General features: G+C 40.7%; 1 protein-coding gene across 1 annotated transcript in view; it reads left to right on the forward strand.

The window, feature by feature from the left end:
- Positions 1 to 23,243, forward strand: part of rhoua (ras homolog family member Ua) — a 153,510-nt gene extending 130,267 nt beyond the window's left edge. Inside the window, exon 5 of the mRNA XM_034004865.3 lies at positions 18,579 to 23,243. Coding sequence (XP_033860756.3) covers positions 18,579 to 18,743 — 165 coding nt within the window. The 3' untranslated portion in view covers positions 18,744 to 23,243. The remainder of the gene's footprint in view (positions 1 to 18,578) is intronic.
- The last annotated feature ends 494 nt before the right edge of the window (positions 23,244 to 23,737 follow it).

The raw sequence follows: 23,737 nt of genomic DNA on the forward strand, positions 1-23,737 counted from the left end.
TTTGCCCAATACAGACATGAGTTCATTTTTAAAAACTGAATCATCCCCATAACCTCTTGCTTAAGTATTTCATGTATAAAATATTGATCACACTGTAAATCTTCTAAAAGAGTGTTTTAATGACTGAACTACAGAGAATTAAAAATTGATTACACTAATGGTTTTAATTAATTGCTGTATCCCATAAACCAAAAAATGTTGAAATCATTAGTGGGCTTAATCGGCTTAGTTGTGTCTTACTGCACAAACGAGTTGTATTGGTTTGTTAACTTTTGGTTTTGTTTTATAAATATTGGTCCCCTAAACTCTAATGTCAGTTCTGGTTGCCAGTGTGATTGTTCTTAAGTTGGTGTTTCCTAATACTTTTTTGTTGTGTGTGTTTTTTTTAATTTTATTTTTTTATAAATTTAGTCGTTGCCAATTATTTTTTATTATTTTCTCCCAATTTGGAATGGCAAATTATTTTATTCTGCTGTTCAATATACAGTACAGTGAATTTATTTTTTAATCCCCTTTCTCAGTTCATGTCATATCAAAAAGGATTGTGTAACAGGTACGGTAACTACCAGAAAGGTGAATGAATTAGAATGCTTACGGGACTAATGAAGCATTAAGGCTTGCCAGGGGGTGGATTCACATGATATAACTGCACACTTCAGGCTGTGCCTTTAACCCTGAAGTGTGCGGTTATATCATGTCAACCCATCCCCTGGAGTGTCTTAATGCTATTATAAAATGATTATAAAATGATTAGATGTATTTATTTTTTAAATTAACACAGCAAATTAAAAAAAATCTTTCCAATAACAGTAAATATCACTACGCACAAGAAAAAAAAGTTCCAGTGAAAAGTAAACAACATGTTTGAAAGTGTTTTATTTTAATAAATTAACATCGGTTTATTCATAAATATAATAAATATTGATTCAAATGTGTATTAAGTAAATCATTTCTGTATGTCAATTATATTAACATATTTACATACATAAATCTGTGTGACAGAGATAGAATGATTCTTGGTGTTAGATCTCCCTCCAGACCTGTGAGGGCACTGTGTAAAGGGAACAGAATACCATGGACTGGATGGCCCGACAATTTATTCCCAGGGTTAGGCGGAAGTCGGCGATCTAGAAAGGGGGTGGAGCTACGGTACACTAAATCATCGACCTGGAAGGGAAACGATGTGGCAGCCACGGATTGGAGGAGTGGTTGCACTCGTTAACCAAGGGGTCATGGTTGACGGTATATAAGGGGATGTAGCGAGGTGATCTGTTCCTTATTATGGTTACGCTAAAACCGGAAGGACCTGTGTACGATAGAGAACCATGAGTGTTTTGTTTGTTTTGTCTGTCTGTCTGTCTAAAACTCTGTTATTTGTTCACTAGACTAGACAGTTAACACGATCCGGAGCTGTCGCTTCTGGCCAGCACTAAACCTGGACAACACTGCACTACTTGTTCACTATAAATTGTACTTTCACCACAACCACTACAGCACTCACTTTGGACTGGTGACCGTGTTTGTGTTTTGTGTGTATTGGATTATTGTTTATTATTTGCGGGACTGCAAGCCTTAATGTATCGCCAGCCCTCCTATTGTTTACTGTTTGATCATCAGACCCCTTGACTTAAAATAAACCGAAACCATTTTACCCGTACTTTGTTGTCTGTTTCATTATTGGATTACTACACCTGCTCTACACCTGCGCACTAATTACCACTTTGCCACAATCTGATAAAACTTGAATTAACTTTAATTATAGATCAGTGATTTTTGGAATAAATGTTCAGTTGAAAATGACCAGCTATTGTACATTTTGAAAAACTGCCAGAAGGGGAGCTGCAGTTGAAAGCAGCAACATCTGTGTGATAATGCTCACTTTGTGCCTTGCAAGGGAGGGGAGGGGTGCTGTGTGTGATTTTTTTTAAATAATAGATGCTCAGTAATTGGATCCCGCTAAGCAGTGAATGGCAAAATAACGCAGAATACATTTCAGTGTAGTTCTCAAACTTAACGGACTGGTAATAAAAAAGTAAACATTTGGACAGTGGAATGGAAATACCCAAACAGCAATGAACAGTGAGTAAGCAAGATTCGCAGGAACCAGACTTTTGCTGTCCGGTCAGTGGTTCTGACCGTACAAGGTACAAATTCCCTTAAAACCAGATGTCCGGTCCAAAACCGGACAGTTGGCAACCCTAGTTACTGGGGGATAGTGTGTTGTTTTGTCTTTTCCACTTTGTCTTTTAATTACTGTTAAGAATATGTTGTTAACATTACACTACATCTTTTGCTAAATTCACTTTTCTGAGGGTTTTTTGGTGGGTTATTCAAAAAGTGATTGATACCAGCTTGCAGACTTATATAGCTTGATAGGCTGTATTGTGCACCATCTTTTTTCCTCACTGAACCAACATACAATTCCCAGAGGAGACTGTCCTTAGAAATTACATTCAATATAAGTCTACCTTTTTCTTGTAGGATATTCACAGCCCATTTAGGACCTTTATTGTGGGTTTGTTCGTTTCAGTGAAGTTCGAGTTGATTCATTTCTGGTTCTGGTTATTTCACAGTGCTTTCTTTTAAAGAAATTTGAATTACTGGTACTTTGTCCAGTTCAGAAAATTCATCTTCATACCATTCTTCAGCAGTTTTTTCATTAAAAAGATCAACATTTGATTCTGGGTCTTTTTAAGTTAGTGGTTACTTATATATATATATATATATATATATATATATATATATATATATATATATATATATTAAATGTTATTGTCATATAATTGAGCCAAGAATTGTTTAACTTCTGTTATTCGAAACACAACATACAAAACACGTTTTCAGGCAGGCAGTGTATCACATCACTTCCGTTGCGATCATTATTACATTCCGGGTCATAACCCCCTCAATACAATTTTAGTCCCGCCTCCATAAAGAGATAGGTCCCTTTTATTAATAGTCGCATTTCACTACATCTCCATTGCAACAAATGCAACACACATTTCCTAACTGGACCTTGGGGTAGACTGCCCTTGGTCTGACAGCAACTAGGGGATTATTCTGCCCCTGCAGTAGTTTGCTGTCTCTTATGTAACAATCTTCTCTGTAGCGCTCACAATTTTTCCACTTGATGTTGTTCTTAATTCCAGCTTTGATGTTTCAGGTGGTGGTGAAAGGTTGGTTGGGGACTGTTATTGCTGGATCCACAGGCTCAGTTATGTTATGTGGCTGCAAAGTTTCCTTTTTACTCTGGGCAATTGGGAATAGCTGAAGATGTTTACAGTTTCTGCGAAATGTAACACTATCCTGTGTCTCCACTATGTATGACCTTGGTGTTGCATACTTACTCCTTACAACAGCTGGTGTTCTCCATCCTTTCTCTCCATCCAGCTTGATTTTGACATACTGTCCAGATTCCAGATCTGGTGGTACTCTTGCTGAATGTCTCTGGTTAAAGAAATGCTGATAACCTATTTTGGCTCTCTTGTCTTTCTGCTCTACTGATCTGTGGTTTAACCATTTGGGTTTAACCATTTTCCTCCAACATGAGCTGAGCTGGGCTGACTCCTGTGGCAGCAATCAGTGTTGCCCGATAACACATTAATGGGATCCTGTTGTTTCAGGATTTGCTTTGCAGTCTGAACTGCCCTCTCAGCTGCTCCATTAGCCCGAGGGTGCTCCAGCATGCAAAAATACTTTTGAACTTGGTAATCACCTGACAACTGGAGATCTCTGACAGGTCGGCCATTTCAATGAACCTGGAATAGTAGTCAACAACTAACTACAAGGTACTTTTGTCCCTTTTTTGTCACACAGGTCTGCTGCAGTCTTATGCCAGGGCCCCTGTGGCAAGGGGGTGGTCATCAAAGGTTCCTTTCTTTGAATTGGTTTGTTAATTTGACAGAACTCACATGTCAGCACTTTTTCTCTTATATCATTGCTGATGCCTGGCAACCGTTCGTGACATTTAGTCATGAATCCTAATGAGTATCTCTTCCATCAGCGAGGCTGGTATCACGAGTCTATCCTGGTAAATAAGCAAGTCATTTACTTCACACAGTTCTCCACGTACAGCATAGTACTCTTGTAGGTCATTGGGAACATGATGAATGTATCTAGGCCAGCCTTGTCTTGTGTACTTAACAGTCATGTGTAACTGTTTGTCAAGCCGTGTTGCAGCTCTGATGCACTCCAGTCTTTGTCCTGACACCACTTCCGCTTATGCTTTTATCTCTTCCTTAGTTTCTGACACAGCTATATCTGAAAGAGGGTTTCTCGACAGTGTTCGCTATAATGAGATCTCTCCCTGGAACATGCTGTGCCTTGGCATTAAATCTTATAAAACGCATCAGTAGACTTTGGCATCTCAGTGGCACCAGAGGTTTGTGTTCAGTTTGGAGATGAAAACTCTCAAAACCGTGCAAGTAGCTGGTAAATCTTTCACAGGTCCAAACTCCTGCCAAGCCACTCCTTCTCAATCTGGGCATACCTCTTCTCTGCCTCTGTCAGAAGGGTACTGGGAGGAGTCTGACACCATGCTGCTGCAGCAGCGCTCCTCCTAAACCAAAGTTGCTTGCGTCTGCAGTAACCACTGTGGGTCTGCTTTCATTGTTGAATGTCAGAACTGGAGGAGCTACTATCATTGTTAAAAGCCTGCTTACTGTGCATGACCCCATACCCATGACACATCTCCTTCCAGCAGGTCAGTCACTGGATACATGACAGATGATAAGCTGGGTAGAAATCTGCCTAAGTAATTGACCATACATAACACCTGGCAAAGCTCTGCAACATTTTCCAAAGCAGGCAGTTCTGTGATTGCCTTGACTTTGTCTGGGTCGGGTTTAATTCCGTCTTCACTGGTTACATGTCCAAAGTACTGTAACTCACTCTTTCTACAGCTGGTATTTATCTTTATTTAATTTTGTCACAGTTAAATACAGCATGTAGACATGCATCATGCTCTTCAACTGTCTTGCCATACACAAGAATGTCATCCATTATAGCCATAGTGTCTTCTAGCTTCTCTAAAAGCTTGATCATCTTCCTTTGGAATATTTCTTGTGCAGAATTAATTCCAAAAGGAACTCTTTAGAAACAGACTACCAAATGGGGTGATAAATCTTGTGAGCTTGGTGCTGCTGGGGTGCAGAGGTATCTGCCAGAACCCACTAGAGGCATCAAGTGAAGAAAAAACTCCAGACAGCTTGGGTGCAACATCTTCTAAAGTGGGCAGTATGAACCGTTCCCTCTTCACAGCTTCATTTAAATGTTTCAGGTCTACACAAAGCCTTACTTAACCATTTGTTTTCATTACTGGGACCATTGGTGCACACCAATCAGAAGGCTCAGAAACTTCTATAATATCCATTTTCCTCATTCTCTTTAATTCTTCTACTTTTGGAAGAACTGAGAAAGACACTCTGTGTGGTGTAGTTACACTATAGGGGACTGCGTTGTGCTTCAGCTCAATATTCACTGGCTCACATTTTAACAATCCAATATCCCGAAATACATCCACGTTAACATCCTCAGCTCTGTATACTAAGCCTATTTTTCATGTAACACTTCTGCTTAAAAGATCACTTACGTGTGTCCCTTGTACAGTAAAGATCCAAAAATTGTACTCTTCCCCTTTAAATTCAGTCAGTGCTGTAAACTATCCCAAACACTTTAATTTCCACCAAGGTCTGTGCAGATTAGCTTCTGATGGTTCCAACAGAGAGCGCTGTGGCAGACTTTGGTACATACATTGAGACATGACTGTAATGTCAGTGCCCGTGTCAATTTTAAAACTCACAGTTTTGCCATACAGAGGTAGCTCCATGCACCATGTTAGATCTGTATCCTCCTATGGCTGCATGGCAGGGTGAAAGCCCTGCCAGTGCACGGGTGTGTGTGTATATGTGAGGAGTATTGGGTGGTAGGGAGGGAGTTCAATTCCTTTCTGCAAATACACGTGGGAATGTTGCTGGAGCCGTCAATTTAATACATTTTCACTGCCAGAGTTGCCCCTGCTGGAGGAGCCAGCCTTGCCACTGTCAGTATTGAAGGCTGACAACATTGCCGCTGCAGAAGGAGGTGAGGAGACCTCCACCACAGCCCCAAGCATCAACCCATCCATGGGAGTCCATGCGGGTAAAGATAGACATGAGGGGAGGGGGATGATGGCAAGGGTGTGTGTATATGTGGGGAGTACTGGGTAGCAGGGAGGTATCCTGCAAAGATGTAGGAATGTGGCCAGTCACAGGTGTATACATAGGATGATCACAGGTGTTAGTTATAATTGTGTTGGTGAAGGAACGGTGTGGTGGACAGTGCAGTTTGTTGTTTTTGTGTTTGTAAGTGTAATGTAAATAACTGCAGCATTATGGTCTTTGAGTCTCCTTGGTAACATGCACGCTGTCACACCTCCTTGCACATTATCAAGCCCAAAAAGAATGCTCCTTCACTGGCAATCACTTCCTTTACATATATATATATATATATATATATACAGTACTGTGCAAAAGTTTTAGGCAGGTGTGAAAAAATTCTGTAAAGAATGCTTTCAAAAATAGACATATTAATAGATTATATTTATCAATTAACTAAATGCAAAGTGACTGAACAGAAGAAAAATCTAAATCAAATCCATATTTGGTGTGACCACCCTTTGCCTTCAAAACAGCATCAATTCTTCTAGGTACACTTGCACAAAGTCAGGGATTTTGTAGGCATATAGTCAGGTGTATGATTAAACAATTATACCAAACAGGTGCTAATGATCATCAATTCAATATGTAGGTTGAAACACAATCATTAACTGAAACAGAAACAGCTGTGTAGGAGGAATAAAACTGGGTGAGGAACAGCCAAACTCAGCTAACAAGGTGAGGTTGCTGAAGACAGTTTACTGTCAAAAGTCATACACCATGGCAAGACTGAGCACAGCAACAAGACACAAGGTAGTTAAGGTAGCATCAGCAAGGTCTCTCACAGGCAGAAATTTCAAGGCAGACAGGGGTCTCCAGATGTGCTGTCCAAGCTGTTTTGAAGAAGCACAAAGAAACGGGCAACGTTGAGGACCGTAGACGCAGTGGTCGGCCAAGGAAACTTACTGCAGCAGATGAAAGACACATCATGCTTACTTCCCTTTGCAATCGGAAGATGTCCAGCAGTGCCATCAGCTCAGAATTGGCAGAAAACAGTGGGATCCTGGTACACCCATCTACTGTCCGGAGAAGTCTGGTCAGAAGTGGCCTTCATGGAAGACTTGCAGCCAAAAAGCCATACCTCCGACGTGGAAACAAGGCCAAGCGACTCAACTATGCACGAAAACACAGGAACTGGGGTGCAGAAAAATGGCAGCAGGTGCTCTGGACTGATGAGTCAAAATTTGAAATATTTGGCTGTAGCAGAAGGCAGTTTGTTCGCCGAAGGGCTGGAGAGCGGTACACGAATGAGTGTCTGCAGGCAACAGTGAAGCATGGTGGAGGTTCCTTGCAAGTTTGGGGCTGCATTTCTGCAAATGGAGTTGGGGATCTGGTCAGAATTAATGGTCTCCTCAATGCTGAGAAGTACAGGCAGATACTTATCCATCATGCAATACCATCAGGGAGGCATCTGATTGGCCCCAAATTTATTCTGCAGCATGACAACGACCCCAAACATACAGCGAAAGTCATTAAGAACTATCTTCAGTGTAAAGAAGAACAAGGAGTCCTGGAAGTGATGGTATGGCCCCCACAGAGCCCTGCTCTCAACATCATCGAGTCTGTCTGGGATTACATGAAGAGAGAGAAGCAACTGAGGCTGCCTAAATCCACAGAAGAACTGTGGTTAGTTCTCTAAGATGTTTGGGCCAACCTACCTGCCGAGTTCCTTCAAAAACCGTGTGCAAGTGTACCTAGAAGAATTGATGCTGTTTTGAAAGCAATGGGTGGTCACACCAAATATTGATTTGATGTAGATTTTTCTTCTGTTCACTCACTTTGCATTTTGTTAATTGATAAATATAAACTATTAACATGTCTATTTCTGAAAGCATTCTTACTTTACAGCATTTTTTCACACCTGCCTAAAACTTTTGCACAGTACTGTATATATATATATATATATACACACACACACACACACACACATATGTCCACACAAAACTACCTTCCTGTCTCCCTTTCCCTTTCCTCTCTAAAACCCTTGCGTGAGCAGTACATTGCCAGCTCTCTGCTTTCCTGTCAACACACTCTCTGCTCGGCCCCCTCCAATCTGGTTTTCACCCAGCACACTCCACTAAAACTGCTATTTCTCAGTCACCAACTCTCTACTCTCTGCTCGTGATGCCTCCCTCTCCTCTATCATAATTCTCCACAACCTCTCTGCTGCCTTTGACACAGTCAACCACTCTATTCTCCTTTCCTGGGACTCTCCGGCACTGCTCTTGCCTGGTTTTCCTCCTACCTTAATTAATCATTTAATAATTTATTCAATTCACGGCTCCAGCCACATTCCCACATGTTTTTACAGGGAGGATTTTAACTGCCTCCCTGTCACCACTATTCCACACACACGCAAACCCACATCCCTGTGCTCACATACATAACCCAAACTATACAAAATAAACCAGAAATACACCCAGGGGTAACCGGTCACAGTAAGGTAAATAAATTAGTTAATCTGTTTACAAAATGCTTTTGTATTTGAAGAGTATTCATGATATATTCAATACCAATTCACATTCATGATATATTCAATGCCAATTCACATTAAAAAGATGTTCTGTGTCATAATCAGAGAAACAAAGAGTAGACGCACACCCAGTGCTTAATTTGAGCTGGATCCTGCCGGAACAGGATCCGGCACCTCTCAGATTTTACTTTTTTTGTTCCGGCACCTAATTTGCCCCGATCCGGTACCTCTCACGGCTACTAATCCCGCCAGTTCAGCATCACCACCGGCACGCCCTCCACTAGCTAGCAGGCCACTAGTGAGTCAGACTCGGCGGGAGAGGGGGACGGGGTCGGGGAGGACTAGTGATGGGCAGTTCGATTATTTTTAGTGTCTCGATTCATTTGATTCAGTTCAGTTTGGTGAATCGATTCATTTCGTTCATTTGATTCACTGATTCAATGACACAAAACCAATCAATGTAGACCGCATTAAGATTGTTTACGTAGGTTTATTTGAACCGGAAAGAACAAGTCGTTCACGAACTGCACATCACAAAAGCTAGGGAGAATCTATATTTGGTTGACTTGGTTCATAAACATTAAATTAAATATAGTTTAACAAAAAAATAATAATATATATTTAGAATACTGGAGATAACATAACAGTTTGAACCATTAGCATTGTTTAGCCATCAGTATCAATCTAATCTAATCTAATCTAATTTAATCTTTTTAAAAAAAATAGTCAGTTACAATACAAGTAGATGTTTGTATTTATTTATTTTGGAAATGAGGTGTATATCTCAATTATTATTATTATTATTATTATTATTATTATTATTATTATTATTATTATTATTATTATTATTATTATTAATATTATTTAGTAATTTGGCTGACTTTACTCAAGATGACTTAGAAGTATTAATCATAGGGAGGGATGAAACTAGCAAAAGAGTGGGTGGAATGTACAGTAATGTCCTCTGCCTCCGACGTAAAAAAACAACAAAGAGCCCTCAGAAAAAAGGTTTTTGAACATGCCCGAACCAAGGCCCATTTAGCGGCAGCAAGCATTGTAGCCAAGGCTAAAGATGACACCTTAACACGGGTTATAGATATATTGTCTAGCTACATTGTGTTTGTCACTTTTTTCTCATGCATTCCGGTACCTCAGAGCCCCCGGAACACCCCCCCTCTTGCGCTCACTATGTGTTCCGGGACCTCCCGATTTACAAATTAAGCACTGCGCACACCCAAGCAGCATAGCCGAGGTGCTGGACAACGGAGCAAAGCTTAAATCAACAAAGAAAAAGGGAAGCCGCACACTCAAACATACTCCCAAAAGTTTTCAAAACTTGTTGAGAAAGAAACCAAAGCCTTCCTCAGGGTATAGAGAACCACTAATAGACAAAGTAGCAGATGTTAACAATCAACAAATTAAGAAGTCACAATCAGTCTATATAACTGATAGTTGTGTAAAGACATAATAGATTATAACAAGTTATGAATTAAAGATAAGTATAGAATCACTTGAATAATGTTGCGTAATTCATCAATAGTAATAATGCAATGGATAATGCTAATATATAACCAATTATACTTTATAATGAATAATTGTAACACATAATCATTAGCTTTTAAAATTAAACTAAATGAAATTAACAATTTAACAAAAACACAATCTTTATTATTGATCTGTAAATTCCCCCAAAAATATATATAAAATTAAAAATGTATCACAGAAGAAAAGCAATAAAATAATAATAATAATAATAATAATAATAATAATAATAATAATAATAGTAATTTAAAGCAACGGTCTGAGATTGAAATCAATATTCATACCATTAGGAATAAGAGTTTTTAGATTATGGATCCAAAAAGCTTATTTTTTTAAGAGAAAAGTATCAAAATCACCACCCCTCCTTGAAAATTCAACCTTTTCTATACCAAAATATCTAACAGATGAAATCAAATGTTTGGCTTCTATAAAATGAGCAGCAACTAGATAGGTTTCATTTTTACATCTTATCGTGCTACGATGTTCAGCTATTCTAGTTTTAAGAGCATGTTTAGTTTTACCGACATAAGATTTACCGCAAGGGCATTGGATTAAGTATATCACTCCCTTTGAGGAGCAAGAGATAATACCTTTAATAGGAATCATTTAGCCAGTAAATGGATGTTTGAAAGAATGGCATTTCAAAGTGCTGTTACATTGAGCACATGCTCCACATTTATAATTACCATCTGGTATAGGTGTTGAGAGTACTTGTTGAGGAGAGAGAGGCAGATCAGTTTTAACCAGACGATCCCTAAAATTCTGTCCTCTTTTAAAGACAACAAGAGGGGAATCCAAGAACAGATGTGTCAAATTGCTATCAGATTTTAAAATGTGCCAATATTTATGTAAAATTCCTTTAATTTGTTCAGAACATTTGGTATAATTAGTGGAAAAAATTACAGAAGTGTGCTTAGTTTTAGTTTTAGCTTTAGCTTGTAAAAACATTTCTCCCTGTATCCCCCATTTCCAAAATCTTTCTTTCGTATCCATAAGGTTGGATGAAAAATCAGAGTCTTGTTGACAAATACGTTTAATTCTACAGAATTGGCTGTAGGGTAAACTATTTTTCAACAGAAGAGGATGGTAACATAATCAAACATTTGTTTAAAAACATGCAAGCCGGTAAAACAAAAAAAAGTTAAGCATGCAAAGTCAACATGTTTGTCTGTGTGTCTATTTGTCTATACCCTATACAGAATGGTTATCTCGGATTCAAAGTCCACCTCACATTTAATGACATCACCGGATCACTGCCTGTATTTAACACATACTTGAACAGACATAATTATACTAGTCCAGCTCCATTTGGCTTCAGCTTCAACAGTGGTAGTCAAGGATTCATGTGTTTGTGTTACTGAACAAACTTACCATTACTAACTGTGCTATGTATCTCTGCAATATCTTTTCCAACATACTTATGATTGCTTTTATTTTACTATTCGTGTACTGTGGGTTTAATTGCTCAAAGAAACATAACAGATATCCTGGCAAACTAAAACTGGAGAGATCATCCTATCTTTGTGGCATATTCAAAGCTCCCCTTACAACCACATGTAAAAACCAACAGCAACATGATTTTCATTACACGAGAGTAGCTGTTACCTACTTAATGCTAATTGCCAAGATAAAATGAGATAGTAGTGGTGGGGTCATGAAGTGCGTGATGAATCCCTGAAAGCCCACCTCTACTTGATAAACCCAGACTTCCAATCCCCACTGTTCCACCTCAGTGGCTAACTTAGCAAACCAGAGTTTCTTCCTCTCTGGTCAGCCTCATCCACGGAATCCTCCCATGGCACTGTTAGCTCCACCAGGAGAACAAGGTGTGCTGAGACACACAGGACAATGCCATTCAGAAATGAGAATCCACGATTGATGTAGAATGATCATTTATTGATTTTTAAGGAAACATTCCCATAGAGATATAAAATATGAAAACGTTTGGCCCATGGCCTTGTCCATAAGAGCTTGTTAGCTGCCCCTATGCCATCAGAATATCGTGAAGCAACAGAAGTAGTTGTGCCAATTCTAAAAGAATGTCCAGAATAATTGTTGGGCAAAAATCCAGCAAAGAGAAGACACAGACGTAGAGATTTGATAAACCAAGTCCTTGAAGCGATTGTTCCTTCCGGGGTGCAAAAGAGGGGTTGGGTGCATTGATAGGTAGCTGAATAGAGCAGACAAGGAACAAATAATATGATTAGTTTTAAATAAATAAACATATGCTCCCTTTAATCTCCCGATCGTTTTTTGACTGTTTAAAAAATAAAGAATACATGACTTGAGATTGGAGTTTGAGATCGCTGATGCAGAGGTCCGTAGATGGATCGAAGGACTGATTCCGGGAGGTAATTTCACCGCTCCGAAGGAACCCACAGAAGGCAAAGGCGAACATTGCTTTTAGCAGGACGTCCTTGTAAGGGGATAAGCATCCAGCGTGCAGAATGTTGATTGGGGACTCCAGGATTTCCTTAGTGATGGGCAGTTTGTGAAGGATTAGGAGCAGAGTTTTGAATGCCCTGCAGTATCATTTGTAACCGGGGTGGGGAAATTAACTGCGAGTAAATGAAAGTGGTATTGTAAGCCTGCCCCCACTGAGACTGGTACCTTGAAGTGGTGGGGAAGCTTGCATGTCTTATTGATCCACTGAGCTATGCCAGCAGGAGTTTATACTCCTGGCAGGGTTATCCAGGCTGGACAGATCACGTGGGGAGAGGCCAGACAAGAGTCAGTCTCCTGGTCCTCCAGGTTGGGGGTTGGGCGTGAGACTAACAACCTCACCCTATAAAAAATATATATTTGTTACGGAAATTTACACAGAATCTCTCAGATGTCCTAGAACAATGTATGACACTGGGAAGACAGCATAAGTAATCAAAGAGATGCAAGCATATAGGCTCCACATTCTAGAGGTCAGCAAAAGTAGAGAGACCATTCTGTTTTCAGGTAGAGATGATGACCAACACAGGGCTGGAGTCACTCTTATCTTGAAGAAGGGAGTTGAGAAAACCTTGCTTGTGGTAACCTGTGAATGAACGGCTAATGAAGGCAAGATTCCACAGCAGACACACCAAACTCACTATACTACAGTGCTACACTCCCACTAATGATGCTGATAAAGAGGGCAAAGACACTTTTTACGAGGCTATCCAAGCTGAGCTTGAGACAGTACCTGCCCATGACTTACTGGTGATCATGGGAGACCTCTACGTCAAGGTGGGCAAGGACAACAGTGGCAGGGAGAGAAGCATGGGACAACATGGATGTGGTGTTATCAATGAAAATGGAGAGAGACTGTGTGATTTTTGTGGGATCAACAAAATTTGTCATAGGCGGCACACTTTTCCAACACAACACAATTCACAAGCTTACTTGGGTGTCCCCCAATGGAAGAGACCAGAACCAGATTAACCATATTGTTGTGAATGGAAAATGGCGCAGATCACTATTGGATGTAAGAACCATGTGTGGTGCAGACGTTGGCAGTGACCACCATCCTGTTATAGCCAGCCTCAATCTGAAATTGAAGAAAACTGGGGCAAACATACGCCATCGCCAGAAGAACTACAATGTTGACCTACTCAAGAATGAATGCAAAAGGAACACTTACTCCATTGAGGTCAGAAATAAATTTTAAGCCCTTCAAAATGAAGGGTCCACTACAGACGATGATGATGTAAATGTCAAATGGAATCATATTAAAACTGCATATTGCCAGAGCAGTGAAAAGGTTTTAGGTTTCAAGAAAAGGAAACATAAAGAGTGGATCAGTGCTGCAATGTGGGCTCTTATCCAGCAAAGAAAGAACATCAAGTGCAAAATCAACCAGACCAGTTCAGAACATCTGAAAGATAGATTCAGCATGGAGAATCCGCTATGAATGAATGGCAATGAATGAATGATGATGATTGCAATTGCAGATGATTTATGAACTGTGAAGGGCGCTTAGGGCCCGATGACTGTGGTGGGCACTCAGGCCGCCAAACCATGAATGGAGAATAATAATAAATAATGAACTCACCCCACAACGGCAAGATAAATTTGGCTGGAGGCCTCGTCTGTGGGTGCCCGATGTCTACGTGCATGAGGCTGGCTGGAAATGGTGGTGGCTGGGGAGGTTGGACGCTGTATCACGACTGTGTCTCTGAATGGGTGTTTGATTAGGTCCTTGAACAATGGGCATGAAAACTGGTTGAGAGACTTGTGCTAGAGAGCCAGTATGGGCTACAGAGCGGTCCCGGCTCGGGGAGGCTCAGCTCTGTACTGACGGCTGAAGCCATTAATTATTGTTGCGGCTTATTCAGAAAATAATTTACCATTTGAATTATTCGTTGATTTGGAAGAATTGAGTGAGAATGAGTGGAGTGAGACAGTTGACATTCAGAGAAGCCGGCATCTGGAACAAGAATGAGCGTCACTGCAATAGCAGCATGTATGATGAAAGGCACCGTTTGTTTGCCGGATGGATTGTTTGACCTTAACTTTGCTGATTTGAATAATATTACATCTGATCTTAGGTGGGAGGGTGTCGGTGACCCGTTGAAGCTGGGTGGGCCAGCACAACGCAGCACCACACAGCGCCGCACCACACGGCACAGCACAGCGCACATCTGCTGACAGCATTGCCGGTGCCACCGTTGCCACTGACAGCATTGGCGTTGCCAGGATCGCCTCGGCTGGAGGAGTCAGCCTTGGTGCTGTCAGCATGTCTGTTGACAGCATTGCCATTGTCAGCATTGCCGCTGCCAACATTATCCATGGCAGCATTTCTGCTACCAGGATGCCCCTACTGGAGGAGCCAGCCTTGGCGCTGTTAGCACATCTGCTGACAACAGTGTCACTGACAGCACGGCCGCTGCCAATGTTGCCCAGGGCAGCGTTGCCACTGCCAGGATTGCCCCAGCTGGAGGAGCCAGCTGGAGGAGCCAGCCTTGGCGCCGACAGCATTGCCACCAGCAGCCTTTCCGCTGCCAGTGGTGCTACGGGAGGAGAAACTCGCCCCGCTGATAGCAAGGTCGCTGCCAGAATAGCTTAGGCTGGAGAAGCCTGTGTTGGAGCTGTCAGCATTTCCCCTGACAGAATTGCTACTGGCAACATTGCCACCCATGGGCCCCTTGATGCCTCTGTTCTTGGCCCAGGACTATAGGCAGTGTGGAAGGGTGGTGGGCAATTCACTGGCACAGAGACAAAACTTTATTTATAACGCCGCTCGGGCGCACTGATTTATTTTTACCCGCAGAGGGCGCTATTGTCCGTGGCCTGAATACTGGCAACAGTAAACAAGACCACAAGGTTACCAATACTAGTATACAGTCCAGTGCACATACAAGTGCTCAAAAATTATAATGAAAACAAAAGGCGAAAGAAAAAGGGAAAATAAAACACAGTAATAAAACTACAAAATAAAGGTGCTGCACTCTGCAGCATTACCCCGACCGTCGCTATCCGTCCTATGCTCACCTGTTCCTTCAACCAGCTAGTACTATTCGGGGTTCTGCCCAAGTTTTTCCCTGCTCCTAAAAATTCCTTTTCTTTTTCCTTCTTAATTAATTATTTGGTGTGCTCGTTCTTCTCCGGCCGTGCTCGGTCCGGCAGCAGAGCTTCCGCCATCTGGCTCGTTTCGTCTTAGAGGGGCAGGCCGAGGGAACAACAGAGCGTTATCGTCAGCAATCCCCCAAGACCCGCCTCTCAGCCACTCAGAGAGATGGAAAGCCAACACACCCTCTTCCTCACCTCTCTGTGTCACTGCCATGACTGACAGGCGGATCTACGAGGCTGCTGCCCTCTTCCTGCAGTACCACGCATGTGCCAGACAGTCAGCACAGATCTCGCCCCCCTTACAGCAAGACTTTGGGGGGTTTTAAGGGGGAGGTGGCCTTTTAGGCCATGTGTGCTGTGCACAAGGGGGGAGATGTGTGACGGGGTATCCCCGCCCCAGGGTGTATTTTAGTTATTTATTTTTTTAATTTAGTTGTCGCCAATTTTTTACCCCAGTTTTCTCCCCAATTTAGCATGCCCAATTATTATCTGTATCCTCGGCTCACCGCTCGCAACCCCCCCGCCGACTCGGGAAACGGAGTCCTCCAAAACGTGCTCCTGCCAAGCCGTCATTTTTCGCACTGCAGATCCACAGCAATGCCACCAGACCTATAGTGCCGGAGGACAACACAGATCTGGCGGCTCCACTGCAGAACCACAGGCGCCCTATCGGCCACAGGGGTCACTGATGCACGGTGAACTGTGGATTCCCCTGCCGACCTAAACCCTTCCTACCCGGGCAGCGCTCAGCCAATTGTGCGCCTCCCCCTAAGAACTCCCGGTCATGGTCGGCTGTGACATAGCCTGGATTCGAACCTGCGATCTCCAGGCTATAGGGCACATCCTGCACTCCGCGCAGAGCGCCTTTACTGGATGCGCCACTCGGGAGCCCCATCCAGGGTTTATTTTTGGTTTATTTTGTATAGTTTGGGTTATGTATCATGGGAGAGCTATCCTGCCACATGCCAGTAGTGGTTTATTTAGGGTGTCTTTAGCGCTGCTGACCCTTGTGCACTGCCTGTAAGGATTGTGTTCACATGACCCAATCTCAGATACAAGTCATATCCAGTCATATTGGAAAAGCGTATTCTTTCCTCCCTGCTGCTGCAATGTGATTTGATGTGTATGTGTGGCAAACTGGTTCGCAGGCTACAGGTGTAGGAGTGATACGGTGCACAATGAAGAGATAGACAGTGATAAACCAATCAGAACATAGATTTAATTTATAATCCAGGTCTGGTGACCAAAACAATAATCCCAGGCAATACACAGCAATGTGTATTGCACTGTTCAAAACAAAGGGTTTGCAGTCCTAAATAATAAACACAGTCCAGTTACAAACACAGTATACAAACACGGTCACCAGTCCTGGGTGCATGCTGCAGTGCTCGTGGTGCTAATACAATAATTATCGTGACACAGGTGGAGTGATGTCCGGGTTCGTGCTGGCCTCTGGCAACAGCTCCGTAACATGTTAGCCATCTACTAATAATAACAATCAACAATTAGAGACAAGACAAAACAAACAAAACACTCACGTACGATATCACAACAATGGTCCTTCTGGGTCGTTTCCATAACCATAAACGAAGGAACAGATCATGTCTCTCCATCCCCTATTTGTACCGTCACACATGACCCCTTGGTAAACAAGTGCAGCCGCTCCTCCAATCTGAGGCTGTCACATCGTTTCCCTTCCGGGTCGATAAGTTAGTGCACCGGAGTTCCGCCCCCTTTCTAGATGACCGACTTCCTTTTAACCCTGGGAGGCCAACAAGTGCAGGGTACTCTGTTCCCGTTACTTAGCACCCTCACAGGTCGGGAGGGAGATTTACCACCAAGAATCATTCTATTTCTGTCACAGTATGATTTAGAGTAAAATGTGGGAGCCAATGGAACGTCTGGAAATTCAGTTAGCCGAACCCACCCACCCCGCTGAACAGTTTCCAAATGTTGGTAAGTATGCAAACTGAGCTGAAACAAGTACTGTGTATGAATATAGCAATGGGAAATAACAATGCACGTTTGGAAATGACTTGTACAGTATGTTACATTGTGATCTTGTTGTGCGTGTGATCACTCTCGCATTCAGCTACTCCTAACACACTGATATATTCCTGACGGCGCATTAGATATGTGTCATGGTGCTGTCTCTATGAACTAAAATGAACAAATTCCAGGAAAGTTACTTTTTGCACAAGCGAGGTGTCACAGTCCAGAACTCTATGCCATAAATTTCAAGGAAGAAGTAACAATAACAACATTTACGTTCCTACCTTCGTAAATTTGAGCATGGAGTTTTACTGGAATGAGGGCATTAGGCACCAGAGTGACTGGACAGATAATCGCTGGTCTACCAACACTGTACCGGGAGCTGACGCTTAAGGCCAGCACCAACCTGGACAACACTTAACCACTGTGCACGAATAAATTGCATTTCATCACTTGCACGTTAGCACTCACTTGTGATCACGTTTGTGTCTTTGTGTGTGTTTATTATTTTGGGACTGTAACCTGATTATTATTTAAGGTCGCCACAACCTGGATTAAAAACAGAACCAGTAAAGAATTGTTTGGACCGTGAACTTTGTTGTCTGTCATCTGTTACGCATTGCTTCACTTCTACACCTGCGCACTGCAATCCACTTTGCCACAACTCGTCACGTGATTCCATGTGTCATATCCATCCCAACCTTAGCGAGCTTGAATTCCTCAGAGCTGCGATTTCCCTTTACCGTAGAGTGCTACCCTGCTAGGCATCGTGAAACTCACGGCTATTTCCTAATGTTTGAACTAATCAAGGCTTTCTGTCTCTCTGCTATTGACAGGGAAACCTCATACCCAGTGAGGAGCCACAGCAACCTTGGAAGAAGACCAAGCTGGAAGCACCAGACTTTAACATGGTTGATGGCCACAAGAATGAAGCTCAAGAATATGACACATTTAAACAAACATTTTTTCAGTTAATGACTATATTGAAAAAAATATTGTGAGGAAATGTACAGCCCAGTATATTGTTAGTTCTAAACACTACACATACCATTCTTTAAAGCTACACTTACAAGGGACTATGAAATGTTTTTTGTTGTCCAGCACCCTGTAGATTGGTGTATACATCACTGAACCCTCACACTTCAGAGGCATGACTTGCAGAGACACTGTCGTTTATGTAACACCACTACACACCTAGCTCTTAAAGTAAAACATATAACATAACTTTAATGTACCCTCAATATACACAGCAACTGTATTATTATATTTTGGGTTCCCTGTATTATGATCACCAAAGGATTCTACATGGATAGCTTTGGCCTGTTATTTATATGATATGAAAATAAATAATTTACTTTAGAGAATACTGTAACACAAAATCCCCTTTTTTTGGGCCACACAGTATTTTATTAAAGCATTACTATTGAAACAACAGCAAAGCACACTGGCTGCACATACAGCTTATTGTACTGTAATGAGTCATAAATAGATTTTAAAAATGACTAATAAGAGATGAAAAATACAAATTTCTAAAGCATATTATCCCTTACTTGACTTGTTATAGTGCTTCATGTCAATAATGGTACAAGCAGTTTCTTTCAAATTGTGTATAACCATGGATGTTTAAATTCCTATTCCAAAGGCACATCCTATATGGGGAAAATGATGTATGCTCTAAACTACCCGGTTTAAAAATTCTTGCTCAACAGGTACTTTAAAGAAATTTATACATTCTGGTGCTGGGAATGTAAGAGTTTAAGGAAAGAAAATGAAAATAAAACACAAAATCATCCTAGCAATCCATCTTATTAGAGTCAACAAAACAAACATGACAGCCCAGATAATAATGTATTGGTGACGGTCATAGATTTCAGAGATGCTGCTAGGTGCCCTTTTGTGTAAGCCTGTTTCAATGTCAAATTATACAACTAATTATATGTGGCGCTGACCCAGATACAGATTAAAGGACTTTTCAGGAGTGGAAAATAACTCTGGCAGCCTCCAGGTTTGCTCTAATGAACCTGTGACACTGGATCATGTTGCTGTACAAGAAGATGACATTGCCTTGAGAGGATGAGCAATGTCAACAATAGGGAATTTGCTGAAAGTAATTTGCCAGGAGAACTACAGATAAGTCAGTAGTGATTAAGGATTTTTTTTTATATCATTGTGCTTGTTAGTGTATTGTAGCTAGACATAGGTCTCATTAAAAATGTCTATTAACCACCTGTAGGAATGTCTATTTTATAATTTATACAAACTAAACTACAGCAGGAGAGGTAGAGCAAGTACAGTAGGCAGATTTGTTAAAAATTGTGTGAATAGAAATAAACACAATAAAAGAGCATTCATTTATATTGTTTAATATATCTGCCATTAGGTTGTTAAAAACTGTATTACTTGCACAACAAAATTGGACTCACATACTGAGGTTTATAATACAAAATACAAAAAATGTCAACTACTGTAGCCATTATAAGGGCATTTATTTTCAATACAGATATAATTCAAAATTACATCAACCAAAAACATCCACACACATTATTTTACCCAATATATCAAATGTAAACAATTGTTTTCTACATTTTAAATAAAATCTGTTGACCCCTTTATGTGCAGCACCATGTGATAACAATGCAAATATTCATAGTGACAAATAGAAAACACGTTTTCATAAGCTCCCTGCATTTAAAAATCACAATTTTACAAAACACTTAAGTTTACACTATGTGCCTAAATGTATGAGTCCATAGTGAATTTACAGTTGGATTTCCTGTAAAATATTATCCGCATAATAAAATCATCACGTGGAAAAAGAACCCTTTTAAAATTTTTAGTATACTTCCTCAATTTCTAGATGACATTTATCACCTGTCATATTTCTTCCAGAATCAATGGGCAAGAAGTCTGTGACAAACTTCCTTCATTTTAGAAATGTAAACAAATTGGAATGTATACAAGCTTGAACAATAAAAAAAGATGTTTAAAAAAGGGTGACCCTTCAGCTTTATTTCTAGGTAATGTTACTACAGAAAACACAGATGTATCACAATTAATATATCTGTGTTAAGTATAAATATAGCTCAATATAAATTCTAACATTTTGCACACTGGTGAGAAAGAGGATAGATACCTGTTTCAGTAAATGAATACAGTGCCTTTCACAAAATGTACTATAAACTGCAGGGACCACCTACATGCATTTATTTATTAATAGTGAGGTACAGAAATTTGTAAACCAACCCCTGAAAAGTCATACATGTTCTTTTTAAAAGCAAAAAAACCTTGACCAATATACTGCGAAGATAATCACAAAATATATATACCGGCAAAACTGGCAAAAAAGGTGGGTAGTAAAAAAAAAAAAGAAAACTGTATTATAAGATCTTTGTGGGCACAATTCAGAATGCAAATGTATAGAAATAGCAGGAAAAAAAAGCCTTGATCACAGGCTCCTGTTTCCATTGCATGAACTGTAACCGATTGTGTATCCGGACCCTACATTGTGTCTATCATCGCGTGACCCACTACAGCACAACCCCACCACCGCATGACCCAGTACAGCGCAACCCCACCACCGCGTGACCCAGTACAGCGCAACCCCACCACCGTGTGACCCAGTACAGCGCAACCCCACTACCGTGTCACCCAGTACAGCGCAATCCCACTACCTTGTCACTCAGTACAGCGCAACACCACCACTGCGTGACCCAGTACAGCGCAACCCCACTACCTTGTCACCCAGTACAGCGCAACACCACCACCGCGTGACCCAGTACAGCGCAACCACATCAGCGCGTGACCCAGTACAGAGCAACCCCACCACCACCGCAGGGCGATTATTATAATAATAATCCTAGCTTCAGGAAAGAACAAAACAAAACAAGTCCTAAATTACAAGACAGGGTAGCAGACATACAAATACAAGTGCTCACATCGAATTAATAAAAATGTACATAATTAATAAAATAAAGTGCAGTTCCAAAATATATAATAAAGCATAAATTAATAGTTACATGACCACCACTGTGTTACATCAACATAAAAATAAGTCAAACGCAAATGTGATTACAAACCATGCACCCTGTTAGTAACTTTAATATAAAATATCTATAAGGTGATAAATTCTCAAGAAACTTCTCTTGAGATCCTGAGATAACTCAACTCAATTTTAACAAGTTATTTTCATATTATTTTCATGTTATTTCCAGCAGCTATATACATTTTAGTTGTACACAAAGCCTCAAATATAATTCTGTCTTTCAGATATGTGGAACTGTTACGATGCGGTGGAGCAGCACCTACCACGCACAAACAATTCGGTGGAAGGATGGCACTGCACTTTCGGGGAACTTCTGGGATCCTGACACCCCTCCATTTGGCCGTTCAGTGAGGGAATAAAAAAGGAACAGGCCCTCAGAACTGAAAATGGAGCAGCTTGTTGCTGGCAATCTTCCACCAGTGGAGGGCGAGATACCGCACAATTGCCAGGAACATTGAGTTGATTGTCGCGGATTACCTCAATCGCCCTCTATGCGACTATTTGCGTGGCATTGCACATAACATTGAGTTTTAGGTGTAACTCCCCCTACTACCAGTTTCCCATATCTCAAATTATCAGACAAAATGAGCCTCCCCTTAAGTAGCCCTTCTGAGGGGCAGGTGCAATTTCTCCGTTATATCTGATAATATGTGCCTCCCCTCTAAATGGTCTACCTCAATTGAAAAATACATGGTAGCCTATTTGGATGGGAGCTATTTTCTGTGCACCTCTGTTATCTGTAATGGCGATTTCATTATTTTTGACCGCAATTTTTGTTAGTTCCATCACAACTTTTTACAAAAATGTGTTTTCTCAAATGATCAACATTATCTGTTGAGTCTTAATTTACACTGTTCTATCGTTAGCCTATTTGCCTTACCTAAAAACCCAGGTAGTAGACATTTATAAAACCTGTACTTAAAAAATAAAATAATAATAATAAAGACATAACGTGCATAACCAATCACCATGTTTATTTGGTTTGTTTTGAATATTTATTTATTTATTTTGGTACTGTATGCCAAATAATAATAATAATTAAAAAAAAAAAGTTTGAACATGAATTGAATAATTCAGGAAGGTTAAAAAAAAAAAAAAATCCTGCATAACCGACTGTCAAAAGGGTAAAGTTAGCAGTTAAACAGAAATCTTCTGAGACACTTTTTTTTAACATTGTTTTCGTTATTCGTTTGTTCAACGCCTAATCTTAATTTACCATAGCATATCTTAAAGTAGCACAAAAGAGGAACCATGGGATTATTATTATTATTATTATTTATGTATTTTTTTTATGTTTTATTTTTCAACCAAGCAGATATTAGTGTGACACTGGAACTATTTGGAGAGGGAAGCAGAATGTCGTTTCGACTTTATTTATTTATTTTGGTACTGTATGCCAAATAATAATAATAAAACAAATGTAATTGCTTCTGAAGTGTCCTTTATCGAAACTCTGCAAGGAAAATTTGTCTTTACTGAAGAAGAGCAACTTGTTAAGGTAATGTGTAAAAAAATAAAAATAATAAATAATAACAATATCTTGCAGCTACTTCACAATAATTTAAGACCCTGAATGCATCTTGGGCAGGCAGCTACAAAAAGTTGTACAGCTACAAAGTTGTGTGCGGTGATGCGCTGTAAACGGGGCTCGCAGTGGTGGTCCGTCATTGTAAAGATGTACCATAGTAAGGGGGGGCCGCGGTGATGGGGTTGCGCTGTACTGGGTCACGCGGTGGTGGGTTTGCGGTAATGTTCTGTAACCGGAAAAGATGCCTTTGATCACAGGCTCCTGTTTATTATTATTATTATTATTTATTTCTTAGCCGACGCCCTTATCCAGGGCGACTTACAATTGTCACAAGATATCACATTATTTTTACATACAATTACCCAGTTGGGTTTTTACTGGAGCAATCTAGGTAAAGTACCTTGCTCAGTGTTCCCCAACTGGGA

This window comes from Acipenser ruthenus, chromosome 5 (genome assembly GCF_902713425.1).
Source record: "Acipenser ruthenus chromosome 5, fAciRut3.2 maternal haplotype, whole genome shotgun sequence".
NCBI lineage: Eukaryota > Metazoa > Chordata > Actinopteri > Acipenseriformes > Acipenseridae > Acipenser > Acipenser ruthenus.